Genomic DNA, 18,340 nt, shown 5'->3' with positions numbered 1-18,340 from the left:
CCGTCCCACATCCAACAATATCTAGGTGTCACAATAGACACCTCAAAAGACCAGCGAGGATAGCAAGCATGCAAACCCTTATAACAAAATTCCAGCCGCAACACTCACTTCCAACTCGAGTGTTCATACAACTAATAGGGATGATGGCCTCTTGTATATTCATAGTATCTCATGCAAGACTCCAGATGCGCCCCTTACAGGAATGCTTAGCACGTCAGTGGAACCAAGCTCAACTAACAGATCTGGTGTTGGTGGACGGCAGCACACATCGCTCTCTGCAGTGGTGGAACACCCAAAACCTTTCCAAAGGGCGATCGTTCCTAGAGTTGGTTCCACAGATTGTGCTAACAGCAGACGCATCGCTCACCGGCTGGGGAGCTCCTCTACTTCATCACACCATACAGGGCACATGGGCACCTCAGCAAAAGCTACTCCACATCAACCATTTGGAGTTACTAGCAATCTTTCTGGCATTAGAATCATTCCAGAAACAGATATCAGGCAAAGCTGTCTTAGTCCGCACGGACAATGACAGCAATGTACTATTTACAAAAACAGGGGGGGACGCACTCTCTGCAGCTCTCTCAACTAGCGCAGAGCATATTGAGGTGGGCTATTCCTCAAAACATATTCCTTTTAGCCTAACATCTTCCAGGAATTCAAAATCACATGGCAGATCTGTTAAATCGTCAGACACAACAGATTCACGAGTGGGAACTTCATCCACATGTTCTTCAACCGTTTTTCCAAATGTGGGGGGCAGCCAGAGATAGATCTCTTCGCCACACATTACAACACAAAATGCCCAAGCTTCGCCGCCAGATATCCCCACCCATTGTCCAAAGACCATGCGATATGGATGAATTGGTCAAGCAGATCTGCGTACGCTTTTCCGCCTCTCCCACTCATTCCATTAATGGTGCGCAAGCTGCAACAACAGTCACTAACACTGATCCTAGTTGCTCCAACATGGGCCAGACAACCATGGTACACAACATTTCTCAAACTATAAGTAGTCCCGCACCAAAAACTACACCTCCCCACACAGCTCTTAACACAGAACCATGGAGAGATCAGACATCCAGATCCAGCACAGCTCAACCTGGCGATCTGGCTCCTGACGTCCTAGAATTTGGTTACCTCAATCTTCCACCTGATTGTATGAACGTTATCAAAGAGGCTGGCGCCTCACCACTAGAGCCTGCTATGCAGCCAAGTGGAAAATATTTGTTATAAACTGTAACAACACCACCATCAATCCTTTAGATGCCTCCACTCAACACATCATATGTTACCTGCTGCATCTTCAAAGATTTAATTTAGCATACACATCAATTAGATTACATCTCGCTGCCATAGCAGCTTACCTACAAAACAGACAACATCTGTCATTGTGCAGGGTACCTGCCATTAAAGCATTTATGGAAGGCATCAAAAGAATAATTCCTCCCAGGGTACCACCCTCTCCAGTGTGGAATCTAAGCATAGTCCTCACAAGACAACTGGGTCCTCCAATCGAACCTCTGCATAAATGCGAGCTACAATTTCTTACATGGAAAGTCTCTTTCCTTGTGGCCATTACATCTTAGAGTCAGTGAGCTACAGGCACTAACTATTCAAGAACCATTTTAACAACTCAATCCTAACAAAGTGGCTCTCAGAACAAATCCCAAATTCCTTCCTAAAGTTATCTCTCCCTTCCATCTCGTCCAATCTGTCGAGTTGCCAGTGTTCTTCTCGCAGCCACAAACTGTAGCAGAAAGAGCTCTTCATACACTAGATGTAAAAAGAGCACTCCTTTACTATATTGACAGAACAAAACATTTTCGCAAAACAAAACAACTTTTTGTATCCTTATCACCACCACATAAAGGCAATCCCATCTCAAAGTCTGGGATTGCAAGGTGGATTGTCATATGTATACAAATTTGCTATCACAGAGCAAAACGTACACTATCTATTCCTCCTAAAGCCCACTCTACCCGCAAAATAGGGGCTTCAATGGCATTTTTAGGGAACATTCCCTTAGATGATATCTGCAAAGCGGGTACATGGTCTACACCGCACACATCCGCAAAACACTATTGTGTAGATGTGCAGGCAAAACAACAAGCTAGTGTGGGCCAGGCTGTACTCAAAACACGATTTCAAACTACTGCAACAGATACTGGTGGTCGCCGCTAAGGACGCGTACTGCTATGCAATCTATGCACAGTGTGTGATCTGCAGCTCATATACCTCGAACTGAAAATGCTACTTACCAGTATGCATCTGTTCTTGGCATGTAGAGCTGCAGATTCACACACGCCCACCCGCCTCCCCGGCTACCTTTATCTGTTCCGGTATTATCTTAATTAGATACAACATACATGGGCATTTATTTCTGTTTCTTACAAAACTCCATCGTTTCCCTTCTTGGCGAAAAAATTATCTGAAGATGGAGTCCATGCCCATGCGCAATATTGTCCAAAGGAGGAGTCACCTATCTCGTGAATTCCAAAGACTTATTCCAATGAAACAACAAAGTGCATACATCCGGGCCCAACACCAGATGGCGATCTATGCACAGTGTGTGAATCTGCAGCTCTACATGCCAAGAACAGATGCATACTGGTAAGTAGCATTTTCCTTACTTGTTAAAGCTACTGTTAAGCAAACGTGATGGAGAATGATCATGTGAGATTCTGGTTATGTTCATATGTAGCGTATCGTTTGCCAGTGGCAAGTATGAGCAGTTGTTTGGTATATTATTAGGGATGAACTGGTTATTTTGCTACACTAGCTCTTTATCCAGGAGCCTGCATGCTACTTTCAGAGCAGGATGGGCTGCCAAAACCTAGTCATGAAAGCTCCCTTGGAGACTAGCAGTCTCCAGCGGACTTCAACATTTTTCTCATGGCTGATATCGAATCCTGTATCAAAAGGTATCGTTGATAAATGACATTTTAGAGAAGTCAGCTAAGATGCCTAGAAGTGTTTCCAGAATTGTAAAGTATACTTCAATAACTGGGCAATGTCACTGGTAGAGCATCTTTAAGTGGACAACACAAAGTTTATACACCACAATTATCATGCGTCGTTGCTCCAGTAAAAGTAGTGCCATATTGTAAGAAAGTGGCTTATTACTTGTGAAGTATATGGGTCCCTCACAAGTACTAAGTCAACAGCCTTCCATCTACTGCGAACCAAGTACTTCTTTGCAGCACTTGACTCTCTCAGGGTAGCAAGGTTCAGAAGTCCAAGGTCTGCTCAGAGATGGTAGTGCCGGCTAGTACCCCAGTCTGCAGGAATGCAACAAACCACACCGATTAAATCATTCTCCAGTCAGTGCTCTTTTTAATAAAATAAAATGTCTATATTACTCACACTCCTAATACTAAGTATTAATTTACAAATATGTACATGATGGCTGGTAGAAAAATATTTGGTGACACCCTCCTAACAGCACCACTAATGAGTCCTAAACCCAATGGCATTGCCCTCACATATGCAGGATACAACAAACTTGAGTGTAGGTATCAAGAGGTAGGTCTTCTGGCTTTGTCAGTGTATCATCATATTAATAAATGCAGAAATGGGTCGTAAGCTAATGTAACACCATCAGAATCGCAAAGGACGATACCCTTTTACAGTGAAATTCAGTATTGACAGTAATGATTCATTAAACTGGGATGATGTGTTTGGCCTGATTTTACTGCTTCACCCTCTTCACTCAGGACCGGTCTACAGTTGTGGGTGGGTGCCTGGCACTTCTCCTGTGTCCAGGGCCTTCCTCAACATCACCCTTGGAAATCCAGGGCAGATGGCTCTTCTTGCCATTATCCTCCAAGTGTCATGATCTCCTTTGGCCACTTGCAGAGCCCTCCTTGTGGAAGTCATGCTCCTCCTGGACTAGTTCACAGAAGATCCAGTGTAACCTTTAGCCCCCCCTCCCATCCCTAATCCCTCCAAGCAGGTCCTTCTTTCTACTGTCCCACAGAGGGAGCACAGGGGCCAGTGCCACTGTCCCCTGGAAAAAAGTCCTAGTCCCTAGGTGCCGGCTGAATCATTAGTTCTTAAGCCCATCTTTTTAATAAGGGGTCACATGTCTTCCTTCCTTCAGCTGGGCCTGCCTTCGATGTCTCTTCCTCTAATGTTTCTCCCCTCAGGTCCAGGTTGCTCACAAGACTCTTTCTGGTGCAAATGTTTTTATAGGGTCCTGTGAAAGGTTCCAGAAGGTAGGCACCTCTACTCAATCCTAGTGTGACTCATCATCACTCCACCCTAGTCCAAACCCTACTTCACAGCATTTTGGAAATTTGGAAGCTGGTGCTATCAAGTGATCTATTGAAAGAACTACTCTGGGAGCCTAAGCCTGGCCTCTAACTTCCATAGCTGCACAGTCCCTTACCTACAAAACGGCAAGCCTTTTCTGTGACTGGCTACAGAGGTCTGGCTACTCTTCTTTATTTCTGTGGGATTGAGCCTTTCCATACCAACTGCAGTGTAAAAAGTAATTTGCAAATAATTTGCACACATTTTGATCCTTCAGCTAGCCAGCTCAGTAATTAACTAGGCCCCCTGATGCATAGGTCCAAATTGAGTTAAAAGTTGATCCAGAGAAAAATGGTAAATCTTGCCATGCCATAAAGAGCGCAGATTTGTGCAAGTAAATGTTAGACCTACATTCTGGATCCTGATTTACCATAATATTTGTGTGTCATGCTCATCTCTAGTCCCAACTATGGTGAAACTGTACCATGCAGTTTTATATCGCCCACAGTGTTCAATACAGTAAAGCTCACTGCATACTTTAAGGAAGCTCTGTATACAGAGATACATGCTCACTGTTAATACCCACTCATAAGGCCTGCCCAGGTCAGAATCAATTCATGAGGGTCTCTTGTGCAACAGGCTACCTGAGCAAAAATACCCGGCTGAGTTACAATGTAGTCTTACTAGCTCAACACTTACACGTTTGCACATGTGTTAACATGCAACCAACCCAGAGACCTGCAACCTAGCTATACAGCAGACCTTGTCTTAAAAATCAGAGACTGTCAGTTAGCACTCCCAATCCATTATAACAGAGTTTACAGTTGGTGAGACTGTGGCATTGAGACTCGCTCAAGTCAGAGTCCAATAAGCAATCAATCCCAGCGGATTAAATGGGGCAGAAACTATGTCGTACACATAAGCTCATTTTAACTTCCCAATAACAGTCCTAGAGAATTGTCACAGCATTAGTGCTATCATTATAGATTTAAGGATTTTGCATGAAATTTAGCTAGGCAGTTTCCTTAATGCATCGAATAAATGGTTAATGCTGGTTTGCTGTCTTGACACCTTTTTCTATCTTTGAGTTAATTTTTTATTGTATATGGAGAAATGACTTGTTTGACCTCAGCAGTTTGGCTGCACCATCACGGGCTCTGTATTGTTTGTGGTTTTTATTGTCTCCAAATTTTTACACATAAATAGAGTTGGCTTTGGGCCATCCCCTTGCTCTGGCATGCCCTCGATCAATCAATCAGGAGTTTATATAGCGTGGCTACTCACCCATGAGGGTCTAAAGGCGCTGCTGGGGGGTAGGTGGGGGGGCTGCTGATCCGTCTGTGCATGGAGGTTCAGTTGAAGAGCCAGGTCTTGAGGTCCTTCCTGAATTGGGTCATTGACGGGGATTGCCTGAGGTGAAGGAGCAGGTTGTTCCAGGTCTTGGCAGCGAGGTAAGAAAGGCATCTTCCTCCGGTTCCGGTCTTATGAATCTGTGTTACAGAAGCCAGGGCAAGTTGGACGGAGCGAAGTTGTCTGGCGGGTACATGGAATGCGAGGTGGTGATTCGGATATACTAGTCGTGGCGAGCTTTGTAAGCATGTGTGAGGAGCTTGAAGGTAATTATCTTGTTGATTGGGAGCCAGTGGAGTTGTCGGAGGTGTTGTGTTATGTGACTGAGGTGGGGGATGTCGAGGACTAGTCTGGCCGCGGCATTTTGTAGTTTCCTGAGCTGTTTCTGGGTGACGGCGGCGTAAAGTGTGTTGGGGTAGTCAAGTCTGCTGGTGATGAGTGTATGGGTGACCGTCCTTTGGAATTCTGTGGAGATTCATCTGAATGTCTTTCAAAGCAGGATGAGGATCCTGCATTGATTTGGCGGTTCATTCTGAGTGAGGAGTCCTGTATGATGCCGAGGTTGCATACATGGTCCGTTGGGGTGTCTAGCGCAGCGGGTCACCAGGAGTCGTCCCAGGCTGAGGTGGGCAGGTCCCAGGATGAGTACTTCGTTCTTGTCCGAGTTGACCTTGATGCAGCTGTCTTTCAGCTAGGTAGCAACGGCCTTCTTTCAGCTGTGAAAGTTGATTCTGGTGGCTGGGGGTTCGTTGGTGAGGGAGAGGATCAGCCGGGTGTCATCGGCGTAGGAGACAATGTTTGAGTCTGTGGTTTCTGGTTATGGCCATGAGGGAGCCATGTAGACGTTGAAGACGGTGGGGCTCAGGGAGGAGCCCTGGAGCACTTTGCAGCTGATATGTGTAGGTTCTGAGAGGAACATGGGTAGTCTGACTCGCTATGCTGGCCGGTAAGGAATGAGCGCATCCAGTCCAGTGCCTTGTCGGGGATGCTGGCGTTGTGGAGTCTCGTGATTAGGGTGCGGTGCGAGACTGTGTTGAAGTGGGCCGAGAGGTCCAGTAGGATGAGGACTGCGGATATCCTCTATGGAAGCTAGGAGTGCGGTCTCTGTGCTGTGGTTTCGGAAGCTAGATTGGGAGCTGTCCTGGATGTGGTTCTCTTCGCTGAACTCAGAGTTCGGTGTTGAAGGCCTTTTCGATGAACCTGGCTGGGAAGGGGAGGAGGGAGATGGGTCTGAAATTCTCGAGGTCAGGTGGGTCGGCAGGCGGCTTTTTTAGCAGGGACTTGAGTCCGCCTCACAGCTGTGATAATTTTGTTTACCCCGCTGTCTTAGCTTGAACTTAAAGAGACTCACTCTCTCTCTCCCTCTCTCTCGCTCTCCTTCACTCCCTCCCTTTCTCAGATAATGTAAAGTGTCTGTCTCTGGCAGCAGCACAGATGGCAGGAGGGCAGTCATTCACTTAAGTGGATATTTAGGTCTGGCTTGCCAGTGCAACTGTCACCTTACCTTTTAACCTACAATATTTTTGTGCAGCTCTTTGCTCCCACACGAATATATATCCATTTCAATTATATCTCTTTATAGTGCTTCACATTACCATACAACATTCCTTTAAAGTCAGAACTATTGGTGTTGACAATGCTTGTTTTTCTACTGCAATACATAAACAATAATAAACATGGCAATTGCAATCAAAACAAGTGTTAGTGGAAATGCCTTTTACAGTAACTACAGTATTACTTGAGCAATCTCATTGCATGTAGAATAGGTATTTACTCATATAATTCGCTCTTTACAATCAGTCTGTACATCAGCCTACAACTTCCATGCGACTAAGTGGATCAGTTTTTGGGAAGGTTCATAATTTCAATCATCTGTCCTCAATCAGCCAAATCTTCCGTAACTCTCTCATCCCTCTCGGCTGATTTCATATGCTGTTCATCTGCTATTGTTCATTCTAGACTAGGACCTGAGGAGTCTGTGACACCACCCATTCGGCACCTAACCAACACCAAACCTAGCGCTGTCATACAGACTTGCGCTTATGGCCTTTTCACTTCCTTAATATACCAAGCAAGCCTAGTTTCACAGACGCTTCCAATGTAGGGGCTGTATTGTGTGACATTTCCTTCACTACTGCCTTCCATACCCCGCTATGTGTCAACAGGCAGGTCAATGAAGTGAACCTTTCACAAGCAAAGTTGTACTAGAAAATGCTGATTTAGTCAGCTTAACACCACGCACCAACAGCTCCTTGCCAGGCTCCAACTCCAATTCAGCTGCCAGAAAATATAACCTTAAGAAACTCAGCCTTAGTACATACACACATAGTATTACTAGTTTTATATATTTATATATGTGTGTGTGTGTGTGTGTGTGTATATCTATATATATATATATATAACTATATATGACTGCTCCAGGTGCCCCTCTCATAGAAACGCACTCGAAAGAGTTGATGTAGCAATCCTTTATAAGGCAAACATCTCACAGCGCTGATGGCGTTACAGCATGTCAAAAAGCCTGACGCGTTTCAAAGCTAGATTGCTTCTTCCTCAGAGGCTTGACAAATGCAAAAGGACACACCCACAGTTTTAAATCACATCCCACGCCCATCATAGGGCAAAGCATTCTGGGTCCTGTAGTGCGTCCATAAAATTACAACCCATATGGGCGCATCACTGTTTCATTGCTGTCCATAATCAAAGCCCACAGATGGGCCCCAGCGCGAAGATGCATCCTGCGCCATCAACAGACTCCCACACATGAGGTCAGGTAAATAGCCCGCCACGTGGCTCCCAGTTATCGGGGTGGTGCGTTTCTCGCGGCAGGGGCTGCCGCGTGTTCAATTACTGCTCCAAGTGTCCCTCTCTTGGAAATGCACTCAACACATGAGACCGGGTGAATACCCCGCCCCGTAGCTCCCAGTTATCAGGAGGGTGCATCCCCCGCGGCGAGGGCTGCCGCGAATTCGATGACTGCTCCAGGTGCCCCTCTCATAGAAACGCACTCGAAAGAGTTGATGTAGCAATCCTTTATAAGGCAAACATCTCACAGCGCTGATGGCGTTACAGCATGTCAAAAAGCCTGACGCGTTTCAAAGCTAGATTGCTTCTTCCTCAGAGGCTTGACAAATGCAAAAGGACACACCCACAGTTTTAAATCACATCCCACGCCCATCATAGGGCAAAGCATTCTGGGTCCTGTAGTGCGTCCATAAAATTACAACCCATATGGGCGCATCACTGTTTCATTGCTGTCCATAATCAAAGCCCACAGATGGGCCCCAGCGCGAAGATGCATCCTGCGCCATCAACAGACTCCCACACATGAGGTCAGGTAAATAGCCCGCCACGTGGCTCCCAGTTATCGGGGTGGTGCGTTTCTCGCGGCAGGGGCTGCCGCGTGTTCAATTACTGCTCCAAGTGTCCCTCTCTTGGAAATGCACTCAACACATGAGACCGGGTGAATACCCCGCCCCGTAGCTCCCAGTTATCAGGAGGGTGCATCCCCCGCGGCGAGGGCTGCCGCGAATTCGATGACTGCTCCAGGTGCCCCTCTCATAGAAACGCACTCGAAAGAGTTGATGTAGCAATCCTTTATAAGGCAAACATCTCACAGCGCTGATGGCGTTACAGCATGTCAAAAAGCCTGACGCGTTTCAAAGCTAGATTGCTTCTTCCTCAGAGGCTTGACAAATGCAAAAGGACACACCCACAGTTTTAAATCACATCCCACGCCCATCATAGGGCAAAGCATTCTGGGTCCTGTAGTGCGTCCATAAAATTACAACCCATATGGGCGCATCACTGTTTCATTGCTGTCCATAATCAAAGCCCACAGATGGGCCCCAGCGCGAAGATGCATCCTGCGCCATCAACAGACTCCCACACATGAGGTCAGGTAAATAGCCCGCCACGTGGCTCCCAGTTATCGGGGTGGTGCGTTTCTCGCGGCAGGGGCTGCCGCGTGTTCAATTACTGCTCCAAGTGTCCCTCTCTTGGAAATGCACTCAACACATGAGACCGGGTGAATACCCCGCCCCGTAGCTCCCAGTTATCAGGAGGGTGCATCCCCCGCGGCGAGGGCTGCCGCGAATTCGATGACTGCTCCAGGTGCCCCTCTCATAGAAACGCACTCGAAAGAGTTGATGTAGCAATCCTTTATAAGGCAAACATCTCACAGCGCTGATGGCGTTACAGCATGTCAAAAAGCCTGACGCGTTTCAAAGCTAGATTGCTTCTTCCTCAGAGGCTTGACAAATGCAAAAGGACACACCCACAGTTTTAAATCACATCCCACGCCCATCATAGGGCAAAGCATTCTGGGTCCTGTAGTGCGTCCATAAAATTACAACCCATATGGGCGCATCACTGTTTCATTGCTGTCCATAATCAAAGCCCACAGATGGGCCCCAGCGCGAAGATGCATCCTGCGCCATCAACAGACTCCCACACATGAGGTCAGGTAAATAGCCCGCCACGTGGCTCCCAGTTATCGGGGTGGTGCGTTTCTCGCGGCAGGGGCTGCCGCGTGTTCAATTACTGCTCCAAGTGTCCCTCTCTTGGAAATGCACTCAACACATGAGACCGGGTGAATACCCCGCCCCGTAGCTCCCAGTTATCAGGAGGGTGCATCCCCCGCGGCGAGGGCTGCCGCGAATTCGATGACTGCTCCAGGTGCCCCTCTCATAGAAACGCACTCGAAAGAGTTGATGTAGCAATCCTTTATAAGGCAAACATCTCACAGCGCTGATGGCGTTACAGCATGTCAAAAAGCCTGACGCGTTTCAAAGCTAGATTGCTTCTTCCTCAGAGGCTTGACAAATGCAAAAGGACACACCCACAGTTTTAAATCACATCCCACGCCCATCATAGGGCAAAGCATTCTGGGTCCTGTAGTGCGTCCATAAAATTACAACCCATATGGGCGCATCACTGTTTCATTGCTGTCCATAATCAAAGCCCACAGATGGGCCCCAGCGCGAAGATGCATCCTGCGCCATCAACAGACTCCCACACATGAGGTCAGGTAAATAGCCCGCCACGTGGCTCCCAGTTATCGGGGTGGTGCGTTTCTCGCGGCAGGGGCTGCCGCGTGTTCAATTACTGCTCCAAGTGTCCCTCTCTTGGAAATGCACTCAACACATGAGACCGGGTGAATACCCCGCCCCGTAGCTCCCAGTTATCAGGAGGGTGCATCCCCCGCGGCGAGGGCTGCCGCGAATTCGATGACTGCTCCAGGTGCCCCTCTCATAGAAACGCACTCGAAAGAGTTGATGTAGCAATCCTTTATAAGGCAAACATCTCACAGCGCTGATGGCGTTACAGCATGTCAAAAAGCCTGACGCGTTTCAAAGCTAGATTGCTTCTTCCTCAGAGGCTTGACAAATGCAAAAGGACACACCCACAGTTTTAAATCACATCCCACGCCCATCATAGGGCAAAGCATTCTGGGTCCTGTAGTGCGTCCATAAAATTACAACCCATATGGGCGCATCACTGTTTCATTGCTGTCCATAATCAAAGCCCACAGATGGGCCCCAGCGCGAAGATGCATCCTGCGCCATCAACAGACTCCCACACATGAGGTCAGGTAAATAGCCCGCCACGTGGCTCCCAGTTATCGGGGTGGTGCGTTTCTCGCGGCAGGGGCTGCCGCGTGTTCAATTACTGCTCCAAGTGTCCCTCTCTTGGAAATGCACTCAACACATGAGACCGGGTGAATACCCCGCCCCGTAGCTCCCAGTTATCAGGAGGGTGCATCCCCCGCGGCGAGGGCTGCCGCGAATTCGATGACTGCTCCAGGTGCCCCTCTCATAGAAACGCACTCGAAAGAGTTGATGTAGCAATCCTTTATAAGGCAAACATCTCACAGCGCTGATGGCGTTACAGCATGTCAAAAAGCCTGACGCGTTTCAAAGCTAGATTGCTTCTTCCTCAGAGGCTTGACAAATGCAAAAGGACACACCCACAGTTTTAAATCACATCCCACGCCCATCATCATATATATATATATTCACTTAAAAAACCATAGGTTTCACACATGTTATAGTTAGCTGGACATTTCCCTCGTAAAAAAACCAATGAAATTCCCCCGTTATAGTTAGTGCAGGCAACTATAACTCACGCGACCGCAATCCTCTGCTGATGACGTCAGATATTACATATGTGTCTTTCTGAAAAATAAATATTTGTAATATATGTATAGCTGAAGATTAATGGAAGAAGACATGGGTAAATAGGTGTCTAAATACAGTGATGTAATATCTGACGTCATCAGCAGAGGATTGCGGTCGCGTGAGTTATAGTTGCCTGCACTAACTATAACGGGGGAATTTCATTGTTTTTTTACGAGGGAAATGTCCAGCTAACTATAACGTGTGAAACCTAAGGTTTTTTAAGCGAATTTGCAAGGTTTTTAAATGCTAATTCCTAACTATAACGTGTGTGAAACCTATGGTTTTTAAAGTGAATTTGTACGGTTTTTAAATGCTAAGTTATGTACTGCCTTTCTGCTGCATTGTGGGATTTGTAGTAAAATAATACTAATGTGCTCAAATTATATAAAATAAAAGGAGAAATTAATGTAATGTGTAATTTCTCCTTTTATTTTATATAATTTGAGCACATTAGTATTATTTTACTACAAATCCCACAATGCAGCAGAAAGGCAGCAGTGGGTATAAATAAATGAGAGACAAAGGACTCACTAACCGTGAGAAAAGCCAAGGGGCTGAAACTCGTTGGTGGAGGTTGCGAAATAAATTGCTTTGAACACAGTTCCTGAGTGCCACGTCCTTTGTTTTGAACCTAATCAATACTGGGTCTGGGTCCGACCCCTACGTGGAGCACCAGCTGCTGAGCGCGCCGAGTGAAGGGATCACATTGTTGAAAAATATATATATATATATATTTCCAGTATACTGACATAAGCAAAAGACCGCATCTACCCTAGTCCATAACCCATAAGAAAGGCCCTATGTAAGTGGGTTATCGGTCATATAGTCCCCCGTTAGCTCGAACAATTGCTTCACGGTCACGTGGTTCTGCGGTCTGGAGTGTCCTCTTTTTAACATCTAAAAAGATCTTATGTTAGTGCTCGGCACATTGTAACCAACCGTTGTTAGTCTTCTACACCTGAGGGCGTGAAACGAAAAAGACAAGAAAATGGCATCCGCATGCAGGGTTGGTGCCATTATTCTATTCAGCTCTGTCACTTCCGAGTCGGTGTGGCGCCAACGCATAGCTTCACAGTCCCACCTAGCGGGAGCCCTTCTATAAACCTCTCCAGCTCCAGTCTACTTTAGTGGATATTTTATGGTGAGGAATTTGATTTTGGAGTATCCACTAAAGAGAGCGTTGCCGAGGATAAGTAACTTGTTCATCTCGAGTGTCTTTCCCTAAAAACACTTCCATTGTATGCCTAATGCTGGTCAATCCTTCCTTATTATGTCAGCGTTAATCATGCCAGGCAATTTTAGAATGCAGTTAAAAATGTTTTGGTCATAAAACAGTGTATATGTTTCTCTCCGCAGGTTCCAGCACCCCATACTCTTTCCAGTTAATATTGCCTTTGCCCAGGTGCCTTCTTGATGACTTGACACCGTTTCTCATTTGTAAATGTGACCCGGAAGAGTGTTGGCTCAGTGCTGTCGTTGTGCTGTTGGCATGGAATAGCAATCACAGTAGCATTGCATTTCAACTCTCTGTTTGGTTACAGCTGCAGTATTGAAATACGAGAACAACGTCATGAACATCAGGCAATTCAACTGTTCTCCGCACCCCTACTGGCTTCCAAACTTCATGGATGTTTTTACCTGGTCGTTACCATTTGTTGGAGAGAAAGGTATGAAATTGGCGTCGTGAAGGCATTTTGACAAACTCAGTTGGACGTTGGAAGGTGGGTATGACTCGGCTAACTGCAAGCCATCTGCTATTTAACAAAGCTGCAGAAAAAGCACTTCTGCTAAATGTAGCCTGGAGGCCGAGGTTTCATTGTCCATAGAGTCTTTTGAACATGAAACAACAGGTAAGAATTCCCCTTAGTGTGTTGTGTATAGCATATCACTGCAGCCAATTTTCTTTAGCCTTTATAAAGCAATTGGATTCCCTCCACTCAAGGTTTCACAAGTGAAGTGAAAGAGCCAGCAGTGACCTCAGGCCTGGTCCATGACCAGCAGGCTGCATTCCACCGAGTGAGAGAATGTGGTAAGAGGTTCCTCGAGGGCAGCATGAGGAAAGTTCTCTCATCAAATGATGGTGGTCATCACCAGTGATACCGTATGCTATCAGGTGCCTCCTGTATGAACTTAATGGCTGCATTTTTTTTAATGATTTTTACTATCAAGATTTTTACAAAAAGAATAGCCTTATGACATCCGTTCGGTGGGTTACAACCACTCATTGGTGCTGCTTCAATGAAAGCTGAACCCCAGCCAGCAGTGGCGGCTCCTCCACTATGGCAGAGGCGAGTCGCCCCACTACTTTTAAGAAGTGCCTTATCATTTAATGCTTTGTCCTGCTGATCTGCGGGCGGGCGGGGCTGCTCTGCTCACGGAGCAGGGGAGGAGTGGTTTACACACTCCTAAGTGCACTATGACTGTTTGGTCGGCCCTCTCGGGCCACCCAAACCAGTCATGCGCACTTTCCCTGTTCGTCATGCAGGCTGCACTACAGCCTGCATGGAGAACATGCCCACCCCTCCATACCCTGGCTGAGCACCGTTTCGCAGTGCTCAGACCAATCACAACGCTGCATTGCAGCGTGGTGATTGCCTTAGGCGATGGAGCCTGCCTCCCTGCTTCCTGTTCCTTGAGTCGGAGGCAGGAGAGCAGGGGCAGAGACGCGGGACCCGGCCTCAAAGTAAGTTTATTTTAACTTTTTATTCCACACACCCCAGCCCCCCGCAACGCCCCTTGCACACCCGCCCAGCCACCCCCATGCCCCTCCGACCGCCACTAGCAGCCAGTCGATCTCCAGCCTCCTTCCTATCGTTATTCACTAACGGTTCACATTAAATACTTAGCATATTTTCTTAATTCCATTCAGCGTCAACGGGACTTGTGAATACAGGAGGAAATTACAAAACATAGAAGTTTTTGTATTCTTGAACAGATTGTTTGAGATTTTTGGATGGCCACACTGCCAAGATTTTATCAATTGAACAAAACGAGCTTTTGGTGTGTTAGTTGCACCGCTTTAAAATCTACACATCTAAATTGGAAAGGTTAGGGAGGGGCTGCTTCTGCCAGTGGCATCAAAACAAGGCTAAAGTGGGCAGTGGACATTGCCAGGAGGTGGGTTTGGATTGTATACAACCTAGGAGTCTTTTTGAATATAAACTCTTCCTAAACTGTCACCGAGGTCGTCACTCTCATGGCATTCCCACACTCATTTGACACTCATTGGGCTCCATCAAGTCTTGCGTTAATTCGTGAATTATAAGGTCTGTGGATTTCCCGCAGACTATTCTACGTTTCTCAAGGTGAAATGTATGCAGAATGAGAAATTACAATGGGGATTGCATCTGAGTACTGATTCTACTGGTAAATCCTTGCTTTCCAGGCGATCCTAAGGGATCTACCTATAATTTGTTAACTCTACCCCCAGAGGTATCAGTAATTTGCTATATGTAACTCGATGATTAGATTTGGGGAAATCCATCAGCCCTGTAATGGGGACCCTCAGTAGAGACCCCACTTAACAGTTCATCTGTCGCAATTGGATGTGTCAGTTCCAGGAAAAACATTTTCTGTACTGTTCACATGTGAAGAGCAAGCTTGCGTATCTATGCAGCACTTATAGGGACTTAGTCATCATAGAAAAAGGATATCAAATTGCCACCTCCCAGACTATTCGCTGGGTAGATAACTACTTTAACACATACAGGTGTTTCCTCCAAACCATGTGTGTCCCAATAACCCACCAGTTGTTCATGATAGTGCACAGATTAACGATTTTGCACTACTGAGGTTTGCTCTTTACAAGGTAGCGCTGCTTGCTGATTCTCAAGGGTTTCGGTCGAGTCAGAGGAATGCCCATTAAAAATCCTGCTTGGCAGCATGTGATAGTGTTCTGGACATTCCTATCGGCCCTACAGATTCTTAGAGGAATTTGTTTCTAGAAATGCTAACAGGATTTGACAAAAACTTAGTTGATTTTTTGTATTACAGTTTCCTTAAGTACCCTTATATCTGACCAAATAGCCAGATTTGAAAGGAAAATGCATTTGTCCATTTGTAGAAATAGGATTGATTCAAAACTGAAAGCTTCTTTGTTGTTTCAGTGCGGAGGTAAAGGGAGACTCTTCTAAGCCAACCAAACATTGGTGTGCCATACCTGGATGAGATAAATCCATGTGTACCCACCACTGTAAAATCACAATTACTTGGTGGACATGTCATCCAAGCTAGTTGTGCTCTGGAGTAGCGGCAGAGCATAAAATTTAACTTCTGCTTCCTAGAAGTGAATTTTTCCTATATGCACATCTGGTTACACGTTTCGCTTACAAGGTTTCTTGAGAGACAGGTCTGCTGCTCGAGCCTTTACTCTATATTTAACTACTGTTTCAAAACCTGCCTACCTCTGAACAGATATCCGTAAGGTGGAGTTAGAAAGTAAGACTTCTGTCTAGGGTTGTTTGAAATTTAATAATTGTTTTACTGTGAAATTTCTTGTCAATTTCGCCGAATTGTGCTTTTGGTGTAAAATGTGTATTGGCGGTATTGTGTGTGTTTTTTCACTCGAGGCCTTAATTTCTATGAAACACCACACAAGATCTCAGCCACAGATTTGTTGAAGCAGATTTCTCCTAGCAAGACATTTTCTGCACTAACCAGTCTTCTGTGTTCGTAAAGTATATGAAATCACATAGTAAATTTGAAAAAAATTGAATTTCCAATTACATTAAATACGGGAATTTCACTTGCAAATTTAAAGTTTGCCCAGGCCTTCTTCTGCCACGTTTCTGACTGACACGCAGACTTGAGTCAAGCTTTCTCTACTGCTAAGAGTAAGACAATTTATGCTACAGCAGCTGCCCACAGATAGAAATGCTGGCTAGGGCTTAAGAGTGTACACGTCTTCACATTGTCTGTATGGATGTTCATGTGCCACAGTGTATAGCAGAAAATCTCAGGACCCCTGAGGTCTGTGTTCGGAAAAAACATTCTCAGTCTCCGACCGTAAATAGAAGCCTTCTCGAACACAGGACAAAGGCACACCTTTCTCTTCCCCTGAAGTCAGTAATTGTTTCAAAGCAAATAGTTATTAATGTCTGAGAGGGAACAATTACTCATGAGCACCTGCATCCTTGTTTGCCCTATACTCGAAGTTTTTATGAAATGGTAATTTTCTCTTTGTTACACCAGAAGGCCTAGTTTGGTTATACTGAAGTGTTTTGCTGGGAAATTAATAAAATGATAGGCTAAAAACATGCAAGCTGCAACAAATGTTTAATTGGGTACATCAAAAGGTTTTCTGGCAAAAGAGTGCCTTATTAGTCAAAACCACTTCATAGTGAGACATTGTTCTGACTTCGTAATAAGTTTCCAATGTCTGTTTTTATCCTGTTTTAGTGAAAGACATAAGAAATAATGTTCGTGTCAAATCATGTTTCTTTTTGTCAAGCCAGATAAACATTGGCTATTTTCAGTGACTGAAGCAAAAAGAAAATGTATGCAATAAAATTGTTCAAAATCTTCACAAGCCACTTAAAATTGGGTTTACTGAAAAGTGTTCATCGCAACCTTATTTAAATCCTTGAATGTTAAAAACATAAGTATTTTCCTTAATTACAGTACAAATGTATAGTAATATAGGGAACATATGTGAGATGCTCTTGAGGTAAATGGTTATTTTTTTAAAATGTTTGATATTATTGAAATTCACTTTGTTTCCCTCTTAAAATTTCTCCCCTAGTGACAGAGATGCTCGTAAACGTGCTCAACATCTGCTCAGATGATGAACTAGGGACGGAGGAAGATGGGTTTGATGGTAAGGGCATTATGTGGTTTGTTGATATGTGTGCTTTGAGGATTTTTTGCAGGCCTCGGGAATGATGAGAATGGTTTTCTGTCCATGTTTGCCTTCCCTAACCTAGTTTGTGCAACTTAAACCAACGAATTTCCCGAATTCACCCGAGACGCTTGATGCATGGCTTTTGTAGTGTCCTGGGAAATTGAATGGGTAGCTTCCAAATATGAGTAGCATGGTTTCAACACATGCAGCCTATTTTGAAATGGAATGATGTGTTGATTTGCATTTTCTGGTGCTATTTCTGTCATCACATTTCTCTGATCACTGAATGCCTAGTTTGAAATAGTTAAGGTTAGTAGTGATGTAATAGAAAATCTTTAGCCCGTGCATTTGAGTTGTGCTCATTTAGCTTGTGTTTGACAATCTGTTGTTTCACGCCTGGTAGCTATTACAACAACTTTAATTCTTATATTTGCGGCATATCGCTAGAGTTGGCAGAGGACTCAGTAACATACATGAGTTTGTAATTCCATTTGAGGGCCACTACTGATAAGATTCTGCAATTCAACCCTCTTGTTTTGGAACATGTGTAAATTTGCACATTATTTGCAGTGTCCTTGATGCTTTTCTTTGGATTGTCACCTGGGATCTCACTGTTCCTCTTTTGGGGTGTTGGCCTTTTTTTAAGGGTAAGCATTCGAGACCTCTTGTATATACTTTAGCATATACTTATATGTGTATGTACTTTGTGGGCTCTGGA

The 18,340-nt window shown here is 45.2% G+C and overlaps 1 protein-coding gene across 12 annotated transcripts in view; it reads left to right on the top strand.

The window, feature by feature from the left end:
- Positions 1-18,340, top strand: part of PPP3CA (protein phosphatase 3 catalytic subunit alpha) — a 617,342-nt gene that overhangs the window by 515,904 nt on the left and 83,098 nt on the right. For all 12 annotated transcript variants that reach the window (XM_085635956.1, XM_085635997.1, XM_085636007.1 and 9 more), the window contains exons 9-10: positions 13,325-13,450; positions 17,524-17,598. In XM_085635956.1, coding sequence (XP_085492082.1) covers positions 13,325-13,450; positions 17,524-17,598 — 201 coding nt within the window. The remainder of the gene's footprint in view (positions 1-13,324; positions 13,451-17,523; positions 17,599-18,340) is intronic.

Source organism: Triturus cristatus, chromosome 2_1 (assembly GCF_964204655.1).
Source record: "Triturus cristatus chromosome 2_1, aTriCri1.1, whole genome shotgun sequence".
NCBI lineage: Eukaryota > Metazoa > Chordata > Amphibia > Caudata > Salamandridae > Triturus > Triturus cristatus.
Note: the sequence above shows the minus strand (reverse complement) of the source record. Positions and strands in the feature narration are given on the sequence as shown.